General features: G+C 47.1%; 1 protein-coding gene across 3 annotated transcripts in view; it reads left to right on the top strand.

Annotated features, from left to right (window-relative positions):
* Positions 1–20,134, top strand: part of KLHL7 (kelch like family member 7) — a 378,349-nt gene that overhangs the window by 302,919 nt on the left and 55,296 nt on the right. For all 3 annotated transcript variants that reach the window (XM_086941766.1, XM_086941765.1, XM_086941767.1), the window contains exon 10: positions 2,212–2,309. In XM_086941766.1, the coding sequence (XP_086797892.1) occupies positions 2,212–2,309 (98 nt within the window). The remainder of the gene's footprint in view (positions 1–2,211; positions 2,310–20,134) is intronic.

Below are 20,134 nucleotides of genomic sequence, written 5' to 3'. Positions count from 1 at the left end.
CTAAGGTATTGGAGTGTGGTCATCTGAAACTTCTGTAGGAGTGTATGCAGATCTTGGGTGAGGCGCATATACGACATGTGCCTGTCTTTCAGCTAAGTGGAAAATATTTGGCAACTGTTGAATTGATCAGCACATAGACCCGCTCAAAGTCTCTCTACAGGACATCATTTATTCTATTTGTAAAAATTGGGATTGGCACAGACTTCTATCCATTTACATCTAGCTGTAGTAGCAGCCTATATGCAAAACAGAGATCGTTCATCCCTTTGTATGATTCCAATTGTCAAGGCCCTCATGGATGGCATTATAAGTCATCCATCTAAGGATGCCTCTGGTGCATGCCTGGAACTGTAATGCAGCTCTCACTAGACTTCTTAGAAAACATTCCAATAGCTAAAATGTGTAAGGCTACTACATGGCCAATTCAACACACATTCACTAAACATTACTGTGTGGACATTAAAGCCCATCAGCAGCCTTTAGTTGGCCAAACAGTGCTGAGAATGTTGTTTCAAACATCTGCATCATTCACTCACTAGCCGTCGCTTAGGGGAGAAATTGCTTTGTGCTCTATGTAGACCACATGTACCCACAGCCACTCGTGCTATGAACGAAAAAAATATTACTTACTCTGTAGCCATCTGTTTGTTGTATGTAGTGCTGTGGGTTCAAATGAAGCCATCCTCCTCCCTGGGCGCAAGCAATGCTCAAAGAGGTCTTCGCTATTGTTTTATTCTACACTACTCAGTACCTGCTGTTTTGTCTCCTCAGACTCTTCACTCTACTTACACTACTCCCCCACTGACCAAAAAACAATCTTGAGTTGGAGTGTTAGTCCTGGTGTATTATTGGCTAAGGGTGGAATCACAACATGCCTTGTGTCTCAAAATCAACATCTAAGTAAAATAACTTGCAAATATACGCTTTTAACACTAGATGGGCACTAAATAATGGGAATATGCAGAGCATGTGAATATGCAGCACTAGACACTACGAACTGATGGTTTTAGGGTAAGTAACATTTTTCTATGGGCTTTGTGAGTAGCAGTGGATGTCAAGTGGGTGAGTGAGAGGAATATCCGCTGACTACAAAAGACCCTAAGAACAAACGGTGAACCCAGGTGAAGGTAATACCCTCAACCTCGTGGCCCATATGGTTCTGCTGTGTGGAGGAGAAGCTATGAAGTCGAAGAGGAATGATTTGCAGTACAGGGGGGGAATTGGTAAGGTAACAGGAACCTGTTGTAGCCAAGGAGACTGCTGTTGCTAGATGGATCTCCAAATTCTCTAGTGTATCCATCTGACACATATCAACTTCAAGTTCTACATTTGCTACTGTTTACAGTAGAGTCAGTAGTACCTGTATGTAAGACCGCAACTATTCTCACACTCCTCTGCACCCAATACGTTAGTGAAGCAGTTGTGGGCGCATTGTTGCTTCCACCAGTCTGTTGCAAACGTGATACACCTCACCTACCATGTCTCACTAAGGCCAAAATACAAACTTCCTTACAGTCATCTAAGGACCTGATACAAACCGGTGGGCTTCCTGTCCTTACAGTTGGACCACCCAGAAAGTTCTTCAGGCCTCCTCGCAAGGGTTATGTAAAGTTAACCATACTAATAGAATACAGTTTGCATTTTTTTAAGCTCTCTGTGGATGTGAGAAATATTTTTAGGGGGTTTGAACTATGTGATCAATGCTGAATTTAGACACTTTTTAGAAGGTGTTTGTTTCACTATTAAGTTGCAAGAATCTCACCTTCAAGGGATCATTTGCTCTTTGGCCATGACAGCTGTCTCCTTGTCCGCACTTTCAGTTTGTGCACCTTGCATCTTTATTTCAGCTCCTGCCTATACCTGTGTTTGTTTCTGAGGGGATTTGAGTGCAAACGTCTGTCATCCCTTACTCCCCTCTGCACCTGCTCTTCCTCTGAGTAGAAAAAGAAACTGATTAAATAGAACGTCATTCCTGAGTGCCTCTTGTTCCTAAATATGGGTGGTGTGCATATGTATCCAGTGAGAATCTGTCTTCCATATCTGGCACTTGGTCCTTCTTTCCCTTGAACGCATTATAATCACAGTAAATTTGCCCACTCTTCCATTGTCTTTACTAGCTAGTAGTGCTTGGTTAGAACCTAAAGTAGTTTTGTAGTCTGAAGCCAATTAAGATTACTGCACATTACAGGGTCTCTTTTCTGTTTATTCCAGATGGACTGAACTGAGCATGATGAATGATGCAAGAAAGAACCATGGGTTGGTGTTCGTAAAAGACAAAATATTTGCTGTTGGTGGACAGAATAGTCTAGGTTTGTATTTTTTGTTCCTCAAATGTCACTCCCATTATCTTGCTATTCAGTTTCGCCATGTACATGCTTCCATGAAAATTAACTAAACATTTAATTTAGTCTTCTATACGCCTTAAGGTCCGCACAATTTAATTCAGTGGCTGATGGTTTTTGTCATTTGACTAGCTGTTGAATGTTTCGTATAGCTAGCCCTCTGGGGAGACATAATATTGTCTCTCTAGGGACTGACGCGTATTAGGTACTGCCAGACTGCGAAACTGTGCAATGTTTTGTTATTTTTAGACATTTGGCAATCCTTGGTTCCCTCTGACTCTAGCAATCTGTTCTTGTTATAAGAATAATAGTAACTCATTTCTCTTCCGGTGCACTCCATTCTTGTCCTGAAACATGCCTTGTTATTTATATAACGCCCAAGCAACTACACCAATGCAATGCATTGGCCAGATTGGGCACTCATGTGTGCACTTCTGCTGTTGTTTTTGGGCAATCAAAGGGGAACAAGTTTGATTCAACACAGATGATTCGGCTTATCAACCTTTTAAGATTTATGAAAGGTATACTTTAGAGTAAAGTAAAACTAGCAGCAATTATTTAATGTGGTATGAAATGGCTAAAAAATGTGTTGCAAGTGCTGTTCAAATAAATATTGCCATAGTGCACGCCCTCCCCCATTGTGGTGTTGAAGCAGTAAGATCAACAGAAGTCTGCACCGCACATTCAGCTACTCCATTTTTGACTGGTGGAGGTTTCACCAAAAAAACGTTATTCTGATCTGTAGCACCTCTTGATTTTCCAGCTAATGGATATCAATGTTTGCTCTACCAGTGAAACTCCTTGCTAGCATTTTAACACTTTCCTAAATTCAGTTCTTCAGTTTACCTCACGCCTGAATATCTGCTCACACTTCTGTGCTTATGCCCGTACTGGAATACCACATACTTGACAGTACACCTCAGCCTTGTACGCAACAGTCCTTTCTAATATGGTTTCCCTTCCTGTTCTGAAACTTGTTTCCCTCCCTCTGAAAGCAATTGGATTCTCCTCTTGTCCATTCTTACATTGTTTCACTTTATCTGTTACCTTGTTGTATGTGTTTTGGTCGTTTTTTCCCTCATTCTTTTCCAAGACCGTAGCTGTTATGCTGTATAATCTTAATAGATTGAGGCAAATGGGCCTCTTTTGAAAAGTTCCTTTCTGATCCAGTAATAAAATCGTAGAAGTGCAACAGCTGTTTGGCCTATTTTACTGGTTAGAATTCTGAGATCATAGCATAATCAACCTATCGCACCTTCATATTTGTTTCCACCATCATCTTATTTTATGATTGTTATCACATAATCAATGCTTCCCACTTTCTCTCTCATCATTGAACAGCTGTGTTAATTTTGTAATAAACGTTTCTGAATTTTGTTTGTAAAATTCTAGTTGGATGCAAGTGGATCCTAACAATTTGTTTCAGGAAGGATATTCACTTGTGTTTGTGGGAAATGTTTCAGAACTCCGAGGGCAGTCAGGGATAACTGGGCTCAAAGAATGAACATCAAAGCCTGTTACAGCTTGTGTCCTAGAGCTTAATATTACTATGGAGCCTAAAACTGAGCTCCAAGTAACACCCCTTTAACACTTGAATCTCAGGATATCCAAGCCTTACTTAGGGAGGTATTGTGTGATTAGAGACTCCGAGCTCTATAATTATATGATAGTAAAAAATAAACCATGCTCCTTCCAGTACTTTGCTTGTAAAAGAACAGTACTTCATTACCAACACACAACAAAAGTACTAAACATAATTATGAGATGGTTTTATTTGCGATACACTGATCAATCAATCAATCAGTCAACAAACTTGGTATAGCGCGCTACTCACCCGTAAGAGTCTCAAGGCGCTGAGGGGGGGGGGGTCGCTACTGCTCGAACAGCCAGGTCTTGAGTTGTTTCCTGAAGGAGAGATGGTCCAGGGTCAGCCGTAGGTGAGTGGGGAGGGAGTTCCATGTCTTGGCTGCCAGGTAGGAGAAGGATCTTCCTCCGATGGTGGATTTGCGAATTCGTGGGACGGAGGCGAGGGCGAGGCTGGCAGATCGGAGCTGGCGGGTGGGTGTGTAGAATGTGAGGCGGCTGTTGAGGTACTTTGGGCCCTTGTCGTGGAGAGCCTTGTGTGCGTGGGTGAGGAGTCTGAACGTGATCCTCTTGTTGGCGGGGAGCCAGTGCAGGTCTTTCAGGTGGGCAGAGATGTGGCTGTGGCGAGGGATGTCCCGGATGAGTCGTGCTGAGGCGTTCTGAATGCGCTGGAGTCTTTTCTGGAGTTTGGCTGTGGTTTCAGCACAGAGGGTATTCCTGTAGTCCAGATGGCTGGTGACGAGGGCCTGGGTGACCGTCTTCCTGGTTTCGGTGGGGATCCATCGGAAGATCTTTCTGAGCATGCGCAGAGGGTTGAAGCAGGATGACGAGACGGCGTTGACTTGCTTGGTCATCATGAGGGCGGAGTCCAGGATGAAGCCCAGGTTGCGTGCGTGGTCCTTTGGCTTGGGTCCGGTGCCCAGGGCAGGGGGCCACCAGGAGTCGTCCAAGGCGGAGGGAGAAGGTCCGAGGATGAGGACTTCCGTCTTGTCTGAGTTCAGTTTCAGACGGCTGATCTTCATCCATTCTGCGACGTCTTTCATTCCTTCCTGGAGGTTGGCTTTGGTGGTGACGGGGTCGTTGGTGAGGGAGAGAATCAGCTGGGTGTCGTCGACGTAGGAGATTATGTTGAGGTTGTGTTGCCGTGCGATGGCTGCGAGAGGGCTCATGTAGACGTTGAAGAGGGTGGGGCTGAGTGAGGATCCTTGCGGAACGCCGAAGATGACTGTGGTGGCCGCGGATCGGAAGGGGGGGAGGCAGACTCTCTGAGTTCTTCCGGTGAGGAACGAGATGATCCACTCCAGTGCTGCTCCTTGGATTCCGGTGTTGCTGAGGCGCTGTATCAGGGTGCGGTGGCATACGGTGTCGAAGGCTGCAGAGAGGTCCGGGAGGATGAGGGCAGCAGTTTCCCCGTTGTCGAGCAAGGACCTGATGTCGTCGGTGGCTGCGATGAGGGCGGTATCTGTGCTGTGGTTTGCTCGGAAGCCGGACTGTGAGGGGTCGAGGGATCCGTTGGTCTCGAGGAAGGCGGAGAGTTGTCTGTTGACGGATTTCTCGATGACTTTGGCTGGAAAGGGGAGGAGCGAGATGGGGCGGATGTTCTTGAGTTCCGTGGGGTCCGCGGTGGGTTTCTTCAGGAGGGCGCTCAGCTCGGCATGTTTCCAGCTCTCCGGGAAGGTGGCGGATGCTAAGGAGCTGTTGATGATGTCCCGGAGTTGGGGTGCAATGATCGAATCGGCTTTGTTGAAGATGTGGTGAGGGCAGGGGTCGGTTGGGGATCCGGAGTGGATGGTGTTCATCCGGCGGGTGGTGTCTTTGGTGCTGACGGGGGTCCAGGTGCAAAGGGTGGTGGTGGGGGGTGCTGGTTCGGTGGTTGGATGCGTGGTCAGCACGTGGAAGCTGTTGTGTATGTCGGCGATCTTGCGGTGGAAGAATGAGGCGAGTGAGTCGCAAAGGTCTTGCAAGGGTGTGATGTCGTTGTTGCAGGCGCTGGGGTTGGAGAGCTCTTTAATGATGCTGAAGAGTTCCTTGCTGTTGTGGGTGTTGTTGTCCAGTCGTTCTTGGTGGTGCGGATCAGCTGGTGGTGTTTGCGGGTGGCGTTCTTGAGGGCGGGGTCATGTGTTCTGCTGTCTGGTCGTGGCGCCAGCCTTTCTCGAGGGTGCGGCAGTTTTTTTTTAGTTTTTGAGGTCGTTGGTAAACCACAAGGCTTTCCTGCTGCCGGGTCTGCTGGGAGGTTTCTTCAGTGGTGCGAGTTCGTCGGCCCAGTTTGTGAGCCACTGTGTGAGGTTGCGGGCTGCTTCGTTGGGGTCCGTCGTGTTGGTGGGCGGGTTTTGGCTGAGGGTGGTGGTGAGCTGGTCAGCGGTGATCTTGCTCCAGCTTCTGCGGGGAACCTGCTGTGGGTGGTGGTGGGTCGTGGTTCTTCTGAAGTTGAAGTGGACGCAGCTGTGATCTGTCCAGTGTAGTCCGGTGGAGTGGCTGAAGGAGATTTAGTAACTGCGATAAACTGTGGGACAGTGTAAACTGTTGCCTACAGTCGGGTCTATATTTTTTCAAACATACTTTATTGAATTTGATAGAATGTCACTGAGCTTGTAAGCAGATAGCAATTAATCAATCTGCCTAGGTTACCACAATACAGTAGTGCATGCCAATAGTTACATGTCATGATTAGAATCTAGCAACAGTTAAAAATTTGTACGAGACGTTACAAGATTTCCATCTACCCCCGTCCCTTCCAGATCTCGCATGGCCACGGTGTCTTGTGTCACACGATAGAACAATGGTGAAAGAGAGGCGCAGGTGGCCACTGCGCTAGGATGCCCTGACCAGCGGGGTTCGTCCAGTGCCTTTTTGTGGCTGCTTAGTGTCAGTTATTATTTTAAATTCTCAATCAGTCCCATGGTTAGAATAGGGTGGACTTAACTTACTGTCATCCAAAGTTCATGCCTCAGTACCAGCTGGGGGTGAGGGTTTAAGCCTTCATGCGCCTGAGGCGTTATTCTCAATAGCCATACTCTCTCTTATGGCCTCTTCTACGTTCTTCCAGGCTCTGCGAATGCCCTTCCTAATGTCTCGAAGAAACACTCCCCCTTTGGCCTGCCATCTGTCTACCTGCGGTGCAGTCACCACCCTCTACCAAAGCGTTATGTGGCACTTGATCTGAGCCAGGTCTATGAAGCAGGATGTCAGTTTCTTTTTGGGCCGGATGCTAGAAAGCCCTAGTATGCAATCCCTAGGCAAAACATCAATGCTACAGTCCGTAATATCTTTCAGGTTAACCTGGGACCAGTACCGGATGTATGATGATACAACGCGTTCTATTACAACGCGGTATGTTACAATGCGGTCCTGACAACGCAAGTCGTTACGTCCACATGCGCTGGAGGGTGCTGGACATAGGGACACTGTCAATTACTATTCCAACTCCAGGCTACATACAGTAGGGAAGGTGTTGGAATAGTAATTTACACTATTCCTTGGTCTAGAGCGCCCTCCAGTGGAAGTCGATATAACGACTTGCATAGTCAAAACTGCAATGTAACATGCCGCATTGTAAGTGATGCGTGGTAAAGGATGTTTCCCCCAGTACCCAGTCACAGGAAGGCGCCCCCACACCATATGCAGCTTTCCCGCCCCCTCCAGGTGGCATCTAGGTTTTACAGCGTGAATCCTTTTCTGGATTCACATGCTGTGCATTATTCCGCCATCTAGTGGTTGGGTCCGGATTTGTCTTTGTGCCTTTTTTTGTTTTGTTTCTTTTTAGGTTTCGCTGGGGAAAGGAGCCGTTAGGCTCCTCCTCCAGAGAAATCTATTGAGTACAGTAAGCACTATGGAACACGCCCCCCGTCCCATTGGCTAGCTCCATAAATGGAGCCTAGCCATTGGACGAGGGGCCTGTCCATCAATGCCGGACCAGACACGGGGGCGTTCCCGAGATTCTTTGGCTTTTGCCGACGTCACGCGACGCCGGGAACGCCCCCGAATCCATCGACACGTGTTTGGTGCAGACTGAAGGTTTGTGAGCCTTCCCCGAGCAGAGCGCACTAAAATAACCTGTGTGCAGCTTCACCACCGCAACCCGGGATCAGTAAACCCCCGACAAAGGGCCCCGTACCTTGCCGGTAGCAACGCGACCGAAAACGAGCCCGCTGCTCTCCGATTGGACGGGAGAGCCGAGCCCCCTCACCAAACGCCGCGACGGGATTGGCCCGTGCGGCGCAGCGTCACCACTGTTGCCGTGTGGTGATTGGATTCCGGGGTTTGCAGTAATTTGGTACCCCCGAGTGCTTCGTTGCACTTTATTCTTAATTGACGGGTGCCACCCCGATTATGGCGCCCTTTGCGAGTGCCCACCTCGCTTCACTGTTTACTTTTGGTCTCGAGGGTGTCCACCCCTCTTAAATGCCCGAGAATCACCGCCGCGGCCCGAGCGCCGCAAAACAGGAAGCCAGGCACTACGGTGCCTGACGCGGGGCGGGACTTCCGCATTTGGAGGGAAGTCCCACCTACCGCCGCGCACCGATTGGCTGCTCGCTGCCGCCAGGGAAAAAGAAACAAACAGCGCGAGCCATTGACGGCCCGGTCCCGAGATGGGGGACCGGGGGAACAGGTAGCGGGCCGGGAGCATTGTGAAGGCGGGGCTCTCATGTGCTGAGAGAGCCCCGCAAAGCGCTACCGCCACACAGGAGAAAGGACCGGAGTCCCCCACGAACCGCCCGGTAATTTAAGGAGGGCTGGTGGGGGCTCCGTGACTGGCCCACTGGTGTTTAAGAGCCGTTCCCTCCACGCGGCTTCTTGTTATTTTATTTATTTTCATTCGTTAGGTGGGTGGGGATGGGTATAACTTTAATGCCCTTTGCTCTTCACGTAGATTTGTAATGTGTCCCGCGTTGGGCTTGAGTAAGTCGCCCGTTCCTTAAGTGTTCTCTGCCTTACGTGATTTGGAGTGCGCGCTATATGCAACGTAGAACAACACCACAAGTCCCAGAATGCACTTGTTAAAATCCGGGCCAGGATGCACAGCTCCCACTGCAAATGGGACAACCGGAGAGTCTTGCTTGGGGGGAAGAACTTGTTACGGAGGGCGATAATTCATTGCCCCCTCCTCCCAGGCATGACATTTGGGTAAATAGTGACATTTCGTCAGTTGTTTCTGGAAAGTATATGGCGTTTGTTTTTATGGTTAATATGTTGCGGAATGTTCATGCATGTACTTTGTATGACGCCGCTGCTTCATGGTGAGTTTGCGATATGACAGAGCTGCCCATTGCCTTTTCCAGATCGTGAAAAAGCGCTGTATTTCTGATAGCGCCGCCGCTTTAAGGCGCTTAGCTGTTGACCAGGGCTGTCAAGGTTCTTTTGATGGCTTTTAGATAAGCGAGCGGGACCCTGGCCAAATCGCTTTTTTGCGTCTTCAGGTTGTCACCCCCACTTCGGTTGGTTTATGCTTGCGTATATGTCGAAGGCGCTTAGAAGCACGCTGGGGCAACTAGCAGATACTTATAAATTGTGCCCCCTCCCCTTGTGAAAAAATAGATATGCATTGCCCCAGTAGCCTGGAAAAGAAGGTCCCTTCGTGAAGCTTTGGGGGTCCTGTGTTGTGATAAAATGAGGGGCTTCCCGTGTGTTTAATGTTGCTTTTCTTTGTTTCGATTCTGCATGGTGGTCATTGCGTAAGGGGTTTAAAGCCCTTTCTATTTTTTTTCCCTGGGGGGCGATAGGAATACTGTTCACCTAGTTTTGGTCCGGCGGCAGTGGTGCCCCGTTTCACAGCGCTTTCTTTCCATTTTTAGCGCCTTTCTAATGGATTGTCGCACTTGCCACTTAACCCCTAACTGGCCGCTTCACTTGTGTCTTACTTGACACCTGCTGTCAAATAAATCAACTGAATGTAACACTATTCACACATGTATGTTGACTGTAAACATTGCCCGCCTGGGCTCCAGAGTCCTTGCATGCAAAGCAGCACGAGTTAAAGAGCCAGTCCAGACTCAAGGTGTCCCAGTGTGGGGCTGCGGGAACATCTTTACCAATGCTTGTTTATTGTTTTCAGTCCGGTTCTGACAGGAGCATGGGACACACCCTCTTTGGGAATGCGAGTTGTCCAAAGTCATTGGGGCGTGTGTGTTCACCATGCTGGACGGTGCTTTTAATTGTGTGTGTGTGTGTGTGTTTGGAGGGGGGGGCGAGGTCAACTTCACGTTCAAGCCTCGTTGTCCATTTGCTTAAGGTGGCAGGATTTTTTTCATTTAAAAAGAAAAATACGTGAAATGCTGTTCATCCAATTTAGACATCACTATGATAAAATTAATGAAAATCGCAATATTTTAAGAAAGGTATTCAAAAGTACAATAACACTATTTTAAAAACAAAATGTCTGCAAGCAAAGTAAAAAGGAGTATAATATAGGTTATTTGTGATATTTTGTAGCGCACTGAAATGTCGCAGCTCACTAGCCGCTACAAAGATGGGATATGGCTTTGTTTAAAGGGACCGCCATAAATAAATAATTGAATAAATAAGATGCATTGGCTACATGCAGCTATTTTTATGTGTTTGAAGCAAAGCCCCTTTACCCTTCTCTCTGCCTCCAGGATTTTGCAGTCTGTTACTATATTTTTAGAGTGAAGGTGCCTGTCTAGAAAGAAAAGACAATATTTCTCAAGAGACTGGAGTCTCTGAAAGAGGTATGGCTGGATGTCACCAAACCTCTCATGCTTCTGGCTCTTGCCTGGTCCTCCCAGAGGTGCACCCTCAGGATATATTTACTGATTGCACTTTCTTTCAGCCAGTACCTGCTCTGACGTGGGATGTGAAGTCCTTCCATCACCGAGACAACGCCACATGGTTTGGCGTTGTGCCATGTGCAGAGTGGTTGGTCTTTGGTTAAATCACCGCCCTGCCTGTCTGGGATTGGAGAGGAGATAGAGTCTTGTCCTCCATCTCTCTCTTGTTCTCTCTCCTTCCTGTCCTCTCCTCCTCTAGCCCTCCTTCTCCTTCCTGCCCTCCCTCTCCTACCTGCCATCCTCTCCTTTCTGCCCTCTCTCACACACTCCTACCTTCCCTCCTGCCCTCCCACTCCTTCTTGCCCGCCCTCTCCTTTCTCCCTCTTTTCCTTCCTGCCCTCCCTCTCTCTCCTGCCCTCTCTTCCTTTTGACCTCTCTTCCTTCTTACTCCTGCTCTCCTTAACTTCTATATCTATCACTTCTTCTCTTGCACTCAGTCTCCATCTCTCTCCCTCTTGCCCTCTCTCTTTATCTTACACTCTCTCCTTCTTGCCCTCTCTCTCCTGTCTTCTCTCACACTCCTGGCTTCACTAACATGCTAACATGCTTTATGAAATAACGTGTATTCTAATTCACTGTGCATCTGCAACTAATTGCATTATAAATGTATCCATATTTCTGTGTAAAGTAAAACACATCAACGTTTTAAACATAATTCAAAGAAGTTAGAAAAGACCATTTGTCAAAAGCAATACCAAAAGCTCAAACTTTAACAAAGGCGAAACCATTGCATTGTAAATGCTTGTTTCTTGTTTTGTTCGCTATTGACCACAAATTGGTGCCAGGTACGTCCCCTGTGTGATGTCAGACGGTATCCTGGAGGTCGATGTGTGTGATGGCCATCTTCAGATTCTTTTTTCCGCCGTTGGGTCTGGATGCAAGACGGGAAGCGCCAAAGAAAATTTGATTTTTCCCCCAAAAACTCCAAAAAATAAGAAGATTGTCGAAGAAATATCATTGAACATCGACATTGGACAGGTAGAGGAACATTTCTGTCCACAAATGGTGAGGTAGGGGTCATGGAGAATACACCCTTCAAATTCTGCCTAAAGTGCCAACACAAATATGCACAACGCGACCCGCACAATGTCTGCAACCTCTGCCTGCCCGAGAATCACCAGGACAAGGAATGTGAGGCCTGTGCAGCGCGCCTGCCCAAGATGCTAAGAACATGCCAGAATCAAAGACAGGCCCATTACGCCACAATGTCACAAAAATCGGAGAAAACTTCCATGAGAGACCTAGGTTTCTCGAGTGACGAGGAAGAACATAGAGCACCAGCGGAGTCGACGCACGAGGGATCGGACGTCGAGGTCCTAGAAGGTGATGAAGGACAGGCATAATTGAAATGAGTTCTTTAAGTATTTATTTCAGGAGACATCTCTCTTCAAGCAGGGGCACTCGAGCAACTGTCGCAGATAGAATGCCTTACCCCATGACATCAACACATTACTATAACATTCTATTCTGTTGCTGACATCACCACAGGGACTCCGAAAACATCCATGCCGGGAAGAAGGCGAAAGACACGAAAATGAAGACTGAAAAGGTTAGACACCTTAAAAATCTGTTAAGGCGCACAAGGCAGCCTCGATGCCGAGCAAAAGGCGATCGAGGGGCAGCCACGATGAAAAGAACCCCAAGGGACCCAACCAAACGTCACTGAGGAGGGAAAATCGCAAAAGACAAAAGACGCCAAAGCCACGGGTCGACACCAAACCTGCAAAAAAAGGGCACAACACCCCAGCCTTAGATGCCGAGAGGGCCCTCGAGGTCGAAAGGAAAAGGAAGAGGCTTGAGGAGCAGATGGCGGCGATACTGCAAAAGAAAAAGGATTTTGCTGCCTCACTAAAGAAGTTTCAATTCCCAAAGGCACCGGTGAACAAACCGGACAACCTTGACGCCAAAGAGGCAGTAGACGCCGAAGGAGAGGAAGAGGGTATTTTAGACTCCCAATCAACCCCACAACCTTGAGGCGAATAACCTGTGGAATATGGAGACATACCCAAATACGAGGAATACTCCGAAAATTTTGAGGATTCATTAAACTACCTCTACACCGAGAGCCTGGAAGAAGAGATTTACAGCTACCCTTCGAAAGGTTTGCTTCCAGATGACCTAGCTTTCTACAATGACATTGTCAAAATGGCAACAAATCAATTTGGAGTACCCTTAGAGGAGGAAGTACAGTACCTGACTATATCATTGTACCGGCGCTGGGGGCCCACGGAAAGATTAAGCAAGCTTTTGCCCAGAGTCACAAGGTGCTGGGCTCACCGGCCGCCGCCGATCGAACTGTGAGCTCCCATGTTCCAGAGTCAGCAGCCCTGGCTGCTGCACCATATTGTGTAGTATAGTAACTCACAATAAAGTTTTAAACAGTGGTTACTTTTCCAGCATTGGATCTTTAATGGTTTCACATGTTTTAATCATTCCTGTTCGGCAAGTTGGGAATCCCCGGTAGCTTCAAATAGAAGTAAGCAGTGTTAATATGGCCACAGGCCCAACAACAGTGTTTGTTTAGTAGCAAATCAACTTAATTTGAAATGACCCAAACTTTAGCCAGTTAGGTGAAAGTCATCCTGTCTCTACTCCCTCTAGAAGCCACCATTGCTCAGAGTTCTAACGCACATTGTGTCATTAAGCTGTGACATTTTAAAGACATATCTCTCCAAAAGAGGTAGGACAGGAAAAGGAGGTTTGCTGTCTATCTTCTGGAGAAGAACATTTCCCCTTCCAAGGGGTTTGCCATCTCATCTGCAGATCATTCAGTGAAAAGTGCTCCTCTAGACACTTCCACCGTGGTGGTGTAAAAAAGAAGCATGTGGAACTTCCTCTGTTGGAATTTACCTTAGAAGCATCTCCATCCGGTTGCCTTAATGTCTGATTTGTAGCAGATGATAAAGACTTTGCAAAGACTGATACGCCAGCCGCAGCATCTGTCTTCCACCAGATCCTTCATTAGAAACATCACCCCCTTGGCCACATTCACCGATAGTGCCTCTAATGCAACCTCAATCAAAGGTTTCTATGCCACCGGCTCTTCCATATCAACCGACGCCACCCCAGCGTCATATCCTTTACCCGCAATGCCTAGGCATATGGAAGATGTCTATTCTCCTGATAGCATTCATGGACTATTCGTTGATGAAGAAGTAGGTGGCATCATGGAAGACGCTCAGGAGGAGGCTAGCAATCATCAAGACAAGTAAGAATGGAGGAAACTTATTCTATTCATGAAGGCTAAAAAGGCTCCTCTTAAACCAGACTTTTCACCTGATGTCATTGGACAGATGTTTCCCTTCCTAGAACAAGCAGCCAAGTCATTTAGCTTCCAGTATCCTGAGAATGATGATGGATTAAAACCAGATCAGTTGACTGGACACTCCGTCCATCATTCCCTTTGGTTTTTCCAGTATCCACAGTGGGCATGCAGTGAGTTCTGTATGATTTCAAGGATCAGGCCAGAAAAAAAAACAGATCCATTTCTATCCTGGGTCACATAGAGGGAAAAAATGCAAAAACTCTTGTAAAACCAGCCTCACCTCAAGCAGTTGGCACACTCCTCAAGAAGAAATACACCTTGGTCTTCACATGTATGTTTTTGCTGGTCATCCTAGGCAGGATTCCAATATTGCAGCAGCTGCTTAGAGGTGGTCAAAAATCCTATTACTCTGGCCTCCACTTCTCCAGATAGAGATCAAAAACAAATTGACAGCTTAGTCCCCAGACTCAATTTCATGGGGGCAACATACATCAAATTAGTAAATGCTAAACCATCCAAGCCCACCATGACCTCCCAATGTGGTACAAAATGTCACCTCCTTGTAAACTTAAACTCTGAGGAAAGGAAAGAAGAGACTAAGGCCATTTTGAAAGAAGTGCTTCTGCTTCCATTGTAGATGCACCAATGGATGTCCCAAATGCTGGTTGCCATCAGCTTGCAGGTGTGGCAGTACTGAAAAGACCTGATTGTCTCAGGTCCACCTCATTTCATCCTGATGTGTAGGCTACAATCCGGACAAGACTTTTTAGGAACAATCCCTGTTTGCAGTGCATCGTTCCCGTACTCGCTTGGAGTCTTGCAATACAAACAGATTATCACAGGTCATTTGGTACTCCAGGTAGTGCAATCCGGGCACACCCTGGAATTGTTGAGAATACTGTCCATCACCCACGCAAGAAGGAGCATCATCTGCACTTGCAAGAAGTGAAGCAAGAAATTCTTCTCCGCCTTCTGAAATGAGTGTTCCAGAAGGTGCTTAAATCCCAGACTAATCTGGATTTCTATTGCAGTTTCTTCCTGGTCAGAAGGATAAAGGTAGTGGAGACCAATTCTAGACCTTCGAGAACTGAAATCCTTTCGGATGGGGACCCTACAGGAACTCCTTCTAGTGTTTCAATAAAGGGAATTCCTTACCTCTTTGGATCTTCAGTACAGATCTTCAGTATGGTTACTTCCATGTCCCAATACACCTGAATCCCAAGCAATATCTCTGAATTTCCATGGCGATGCAGCACTACCAATTCACTATAGCTCAAAACTAATGTGCCTGCCACCTGTGGCCACCTTCTTACACAGATGAGCGCACCCAGTGTACCCATACTTAGATGACTGGCTCGTCAAGGCTTCATTTGAGGAAGAGGCCCTAATTTGCACAACCACTTGTATCAGTCTTTTGCATTTGTAGGATCTAACACTGAATGTACAAAAATCATCCATCTGTTTTATGACAAGACTTCTATTTCTAGGAGCTATTCAGAACACACAGATTGGAAAAGTGTCTTCCTCAGCAAAGTGATTTTCAATACGTCAAGCACTGGCGAAGACCTTCTGTTCTAATGAGACAATCCCATTTAAGACCAGCACAAATCGTTGCCTGGCTTAATGTCATCATTTCTTTTCTTCATGTTTAAACATCTTTATTGAGCTTTTCTCATATTTCCGCATTTCTTGTATTGCTGAACTCCCCAACAACACCTTACACAAAATCTAACTGCTTACAATTAGCATCATGATGACATTTGGCATTTCAGTCATGCATTACAGCGATAATTACATAACGTGTAATGTAACAGGAAGTTTGTTTCGGATATCATGAACTTCTAAGCTCTCTTCGTTTTGTACCACCCTTTGATCTGCAACATTACAGTTCCCAGCTACATACAGTATCGCTAATATTGCATGTTAACATATTCAGTATTTATCGAGTCCGTTAGCGTCTGGTGCACTTGGCTTTTGGTGTATGCAGAAGCCGTCAACGCCTTGACATTGCTGTGTTACAGTTTGGGGATTGTTCAATGGAGAAAAGGTGGAGAACAAGGGCATATGCCACCAAGACATTTACTATTTTTCCTGCAAACAACTAACAACATAATAAAGAAACTTCTATCGGTCATAAACAATGTAAGCGACATAACATCTCTGGGTATGAAAATATTTATCTTGTTCTTTCCTATATAGTGACTCGTACATAGAAGGCCCTGGCTCATTCAGATGTTTTAAGCACCTTAGCCTCGTAGCAGCGTAGTCATGTGTCAATGGGGGCCTTTCATATCAACTTTCAACCAGACTTTGGCCTCACAGCCTATATTACTAACTACAGTCACTACTCTCCTGCTGTCTCTAGATCTCCAGTATTCAAATTACACAGCTGCAGGCGGAGCAGCAACATCTCCTCCATCCCCCATACTTTTAAAAACTTTGAGTAGCGTATCCCAGCACTGCGCAATTGGGTATTTGTGGAGCCCCGCTATTTCTTACCTATGCAATGCTGTACTCTCCGCCTGAGCCCATATTGCCAGCGACTTCTTCCAGCTGATTATCGCTGGAGGGTCTGCCCGTTTCCAGTTTCTTATGATTAGTCTTTTTGCAACTATCAGCCCCTAGTCTCTAAATCGTGAAGTGAATCTGTTTGTCTTTTTCCTACCATGTACCCCTATTATGCAAATTTCCCACGTTTGCGGCAGGGGTACAACGGTACAGTGTGCAAGTGCCCCGACCACCGCTTGCCAGTAGTCTTGGAGGGAAGCCCAAGACGACGGCATGTGAAGCACGTCCACGCCTGGCTGGCGATAGCGCTGACATTCAGAAGTGCCTATGTTAAAATACTTGTTTATTTTGTCAGGTTAGATGTACCCTCTCTGTATATTGTAAGTTTGTATTAACTTAAATCTAGAGTTTCTAGGTACATGTGTAGAACCAGCCAAAACGACGCTCTACTCCTTGTCCATCCAAGGCGGACCTCTATCCGCTTCCCAACTGGTACGGAGATGTTGCATCAGTCGTAGTGTATGTATGAGTAGCACCTCTACCAACAAGGTGCACTATGTGGGACCCCTCCCCCATAACGTGTAAGTACTGTAGTAACAGATGCGTCTGTGGCTCAGTTGCTAAGTCTCTCCAGCGCTCTGAAAGGGCCCGCGTGAGAGAGGTGTGCATCAAGAATTATCCTGTGGGAAAGCCAGTGTCTTCCGATAACGCCTCAAAAGTTAGTAGCGCACCATCCCTGTACAAGTCGCCCAGAGTATTTATACCTGCTGCATGCCAGTGTGTAAGAGCCACCTCGGAGGTACCCACCCTCCCTCTCGGTGTTCCCAGAAGTAGTAGTAGCGGAGCATCTGGGAGTGTCGCACGGGTAAGATACAGGTTCCTCCTATAGCATCGGTACGCTAACCCCAAATACAGTTGGGTCGCCCAAGAGGGCTTGGCAGCCAGATGTAATGATATATTTGAGACTGGGTCCAGAGCCCCTGAATAGTGGCCGTGTCTTCCAAGCCCCTGCCAGTTAAACACTTCGTCACCCATTGTAGTACAGTGCCATGTTAGGCACGACCAACCCTCCTTGACCGGTAGGCGCATATAATTTCCACAGCGCCACCCGGGGCCTGCCTTTGTTCCATACTAAGTCTCGGAACAAACGCTCCAGCTCCCTGAATACCCTGGCAAGGACGTAGACCGGGAGAGTCAAGAGATAATACAGTAGCTTGGGCAGGGCAATCTTTTTCAGCAGGGTGACACGGCTTGCCACATTCAATGGGAGTGTCTTCCAAAATTGCATTTGTGCTCTGACAGCCGTTATTGCTCTCTCTAAATTGCCCTCCAGCAGGTCATCAGGCGCCCGGTATATAAATACACCAAGGTACCGTAAAGTGGTGGGATACCATTTGAGAAGTGAGCCATTTAGACTCACATCCATCTCAGCTGTGTCTGCACTGAAGGGGTAGACTCCCGATTTAGCCCAGTTGACTCGGAGTCCCGACCTCTCCTCAAAGGTCCTAAGCGTGTCTGCTGTGGACGCTGGAGTATCAGTAATGTCTCGGACATATAGAACCGCTTCATCGGCTTACAGGGAGATGGCATGCACCCCATCTGTATTCCCCACGCTTCACTATCACTGCAGAGCAAAATTGCCAGCGGCTCCGTAGCTGACGAGAATAGCTGTGGGGACAACGGGCATCCCTGCCTTATCCCTCACCGTATCCTAATGGAGTCCGAGATGACTCATCCGGTGCAGACTTGGACAGAAGGGCGCTGATATAATAGTTGCACCATACTTAAAATAGTGACCACCTAGGTCGTATTTATTCTGTACCGCCACCAAATAGGGCCATTCTAGCGAGGAAAAAGCCTTCTCCAGGTCTAACACTAAACAACCAGAGTGTGGCCATTTACTTAACGCGTATTGCTGTATCCGGAAGAACCTACGAATATTTTGTGAGGCACTCCTTGCAGGGACAAAGCCGTTCTGGTCCGGGTGCATCAGCGCTTTCACTAAAGGTGAAGTGCACTTAGCAAGTATTGACGCAAAGATCTTGTAATCCGATTTAAAAGCGCCAATGGGCGATAGGAGCCCAAAGACTCAGGATTTTTATCAGGTGTAAGGGGAGATACCAACAGGGCCTCATTTTGCGTGTCCGTAAGCTTGGAATCATCGATCCCAGCCTTGTACACCTTCAATAGCTGAGGTACCAAGATATGCCCATATGCCTTGTAGAATTCTGCCGGTAATACGTCAGGTCCTGGCGACTTTCCATTAGACAGCAAAAATATGCAATCCAGAACTTTGATCATTCAAGTCCGCTCTCTGTGCGCGTGTGAGCTGTGGCAAGTCTATTCCCTTAAGGTATAGCTGTATTTCCAGTGGCGCAACCCACGCGCAAGACTTATACAAGTCCCGATAGTGGCTTATAAATTCCCCATGCATGTCACGCTGTGTATACTCTAAACCCCCATTCGCCTTTCACACAGATGCGACTGGGGACGTAGACTCATGTTGACGTATGAGCCATGTGAGCAGCTTCCCTGCTTTGTCCCCCATGTGATGCGTCTGTGCCGAGTGCGCAGCGTGATTGAGACATCGCTACCTCTCCAGTAATCGCTTATGTTCCTCCCTATGACGATCTAGCTGTCCACAGGATCCGTTGGTCGCCTCCTGCTCACTAGCCGCCAGTCTTCTCTCTAATGTGGTAAGTTCCCTTTCCAGCTGCCTTTGTAAACTCGCCTGTGCACCTAGACAGTGTTGTCTCACTACCATCTTGAGTGCGTCCCACTCTAATAGCGGCGAGGATGCTGTGCCCGCGTTTTCATCAAAGTATTGAGCCCTGGCTCATTGTCATCATGCATCAGTTTAGTACTTTTCTGCAGATTCTGGAGGGGGCTAATACAACAGAATACTAAACAATCTCAATGAAAGTCTTTTGTTCCAGCCCACCACAGATAGAAAGACTATAATAATGGCGGTATTGATGGAAGTATGGGCATCTCACATGCTGGAATTGTTTCAGAGGTGTTTGGTCAGCAGAAGAGAATCAAACATATTGGAGCTATAAAACGTCAGGTTAGGCCTACAAGCATTCCTGCTGAGAGTTGTGATCAGGACAGAGAGCACAACCTCGAGTTACTACATCGCAAAACAGCGAGGATCAAGGCCTCGTTCATTCTCACAGGGTGCACAAATTCTGTGGGGCTGGGTCTTAGCAAGTGAGGTGGAGCATGTAGTACAGAATATCTAAAGGAGTTCGGAATGATCAGGCAGAGTCACTCATTTGCACTCTGTGAGACTGCCATGAGTGCGAACTCCACTAGGACCTGCTGAAGTATGTCGTCCATGATTGGGGTCATCAACTCAAGACTTGTGTGCCACCATGCAGAATAAGTATTGGCGGTACTAGATGAAAAGGTACTTGCAACTGGGTTCCAAGGACATTGCCTTCTCAGTGGCATGGTTCAATATGTTTGTTTACGTCTTTTCACTGTTTCCTCTCATTCTGAGGGTGCTTAGGAAGACCAGAGTAGACCACTATACTCTGATCCGGATTGCCCCATCATAGCCACGCAAATTCTGGTACAGTGAGCTGTAAATATTCACCATTAAAGAGTCATACCTCCATTTTACAAAGGACGAGATCATCTGGCCACCA

The sequence above is a fragment of the Lissotriton vulgaris genome, chromosome 10 (assembly GCF_964263255.1).
Source record: "Lissotriton vulgaris chromosome 10, aLisVul1.2, whole genome shotgun sequence".
Taxonomy (NCBI): Eukaryota; Metazoa; Chordata; class Amphibia; order Caudata; family Salamandridae; genus Lissotriton; species Lissotriton vulgaris.
This window is presented reverse-complemented; position numbering and strand designations above follow the sequence as displayed.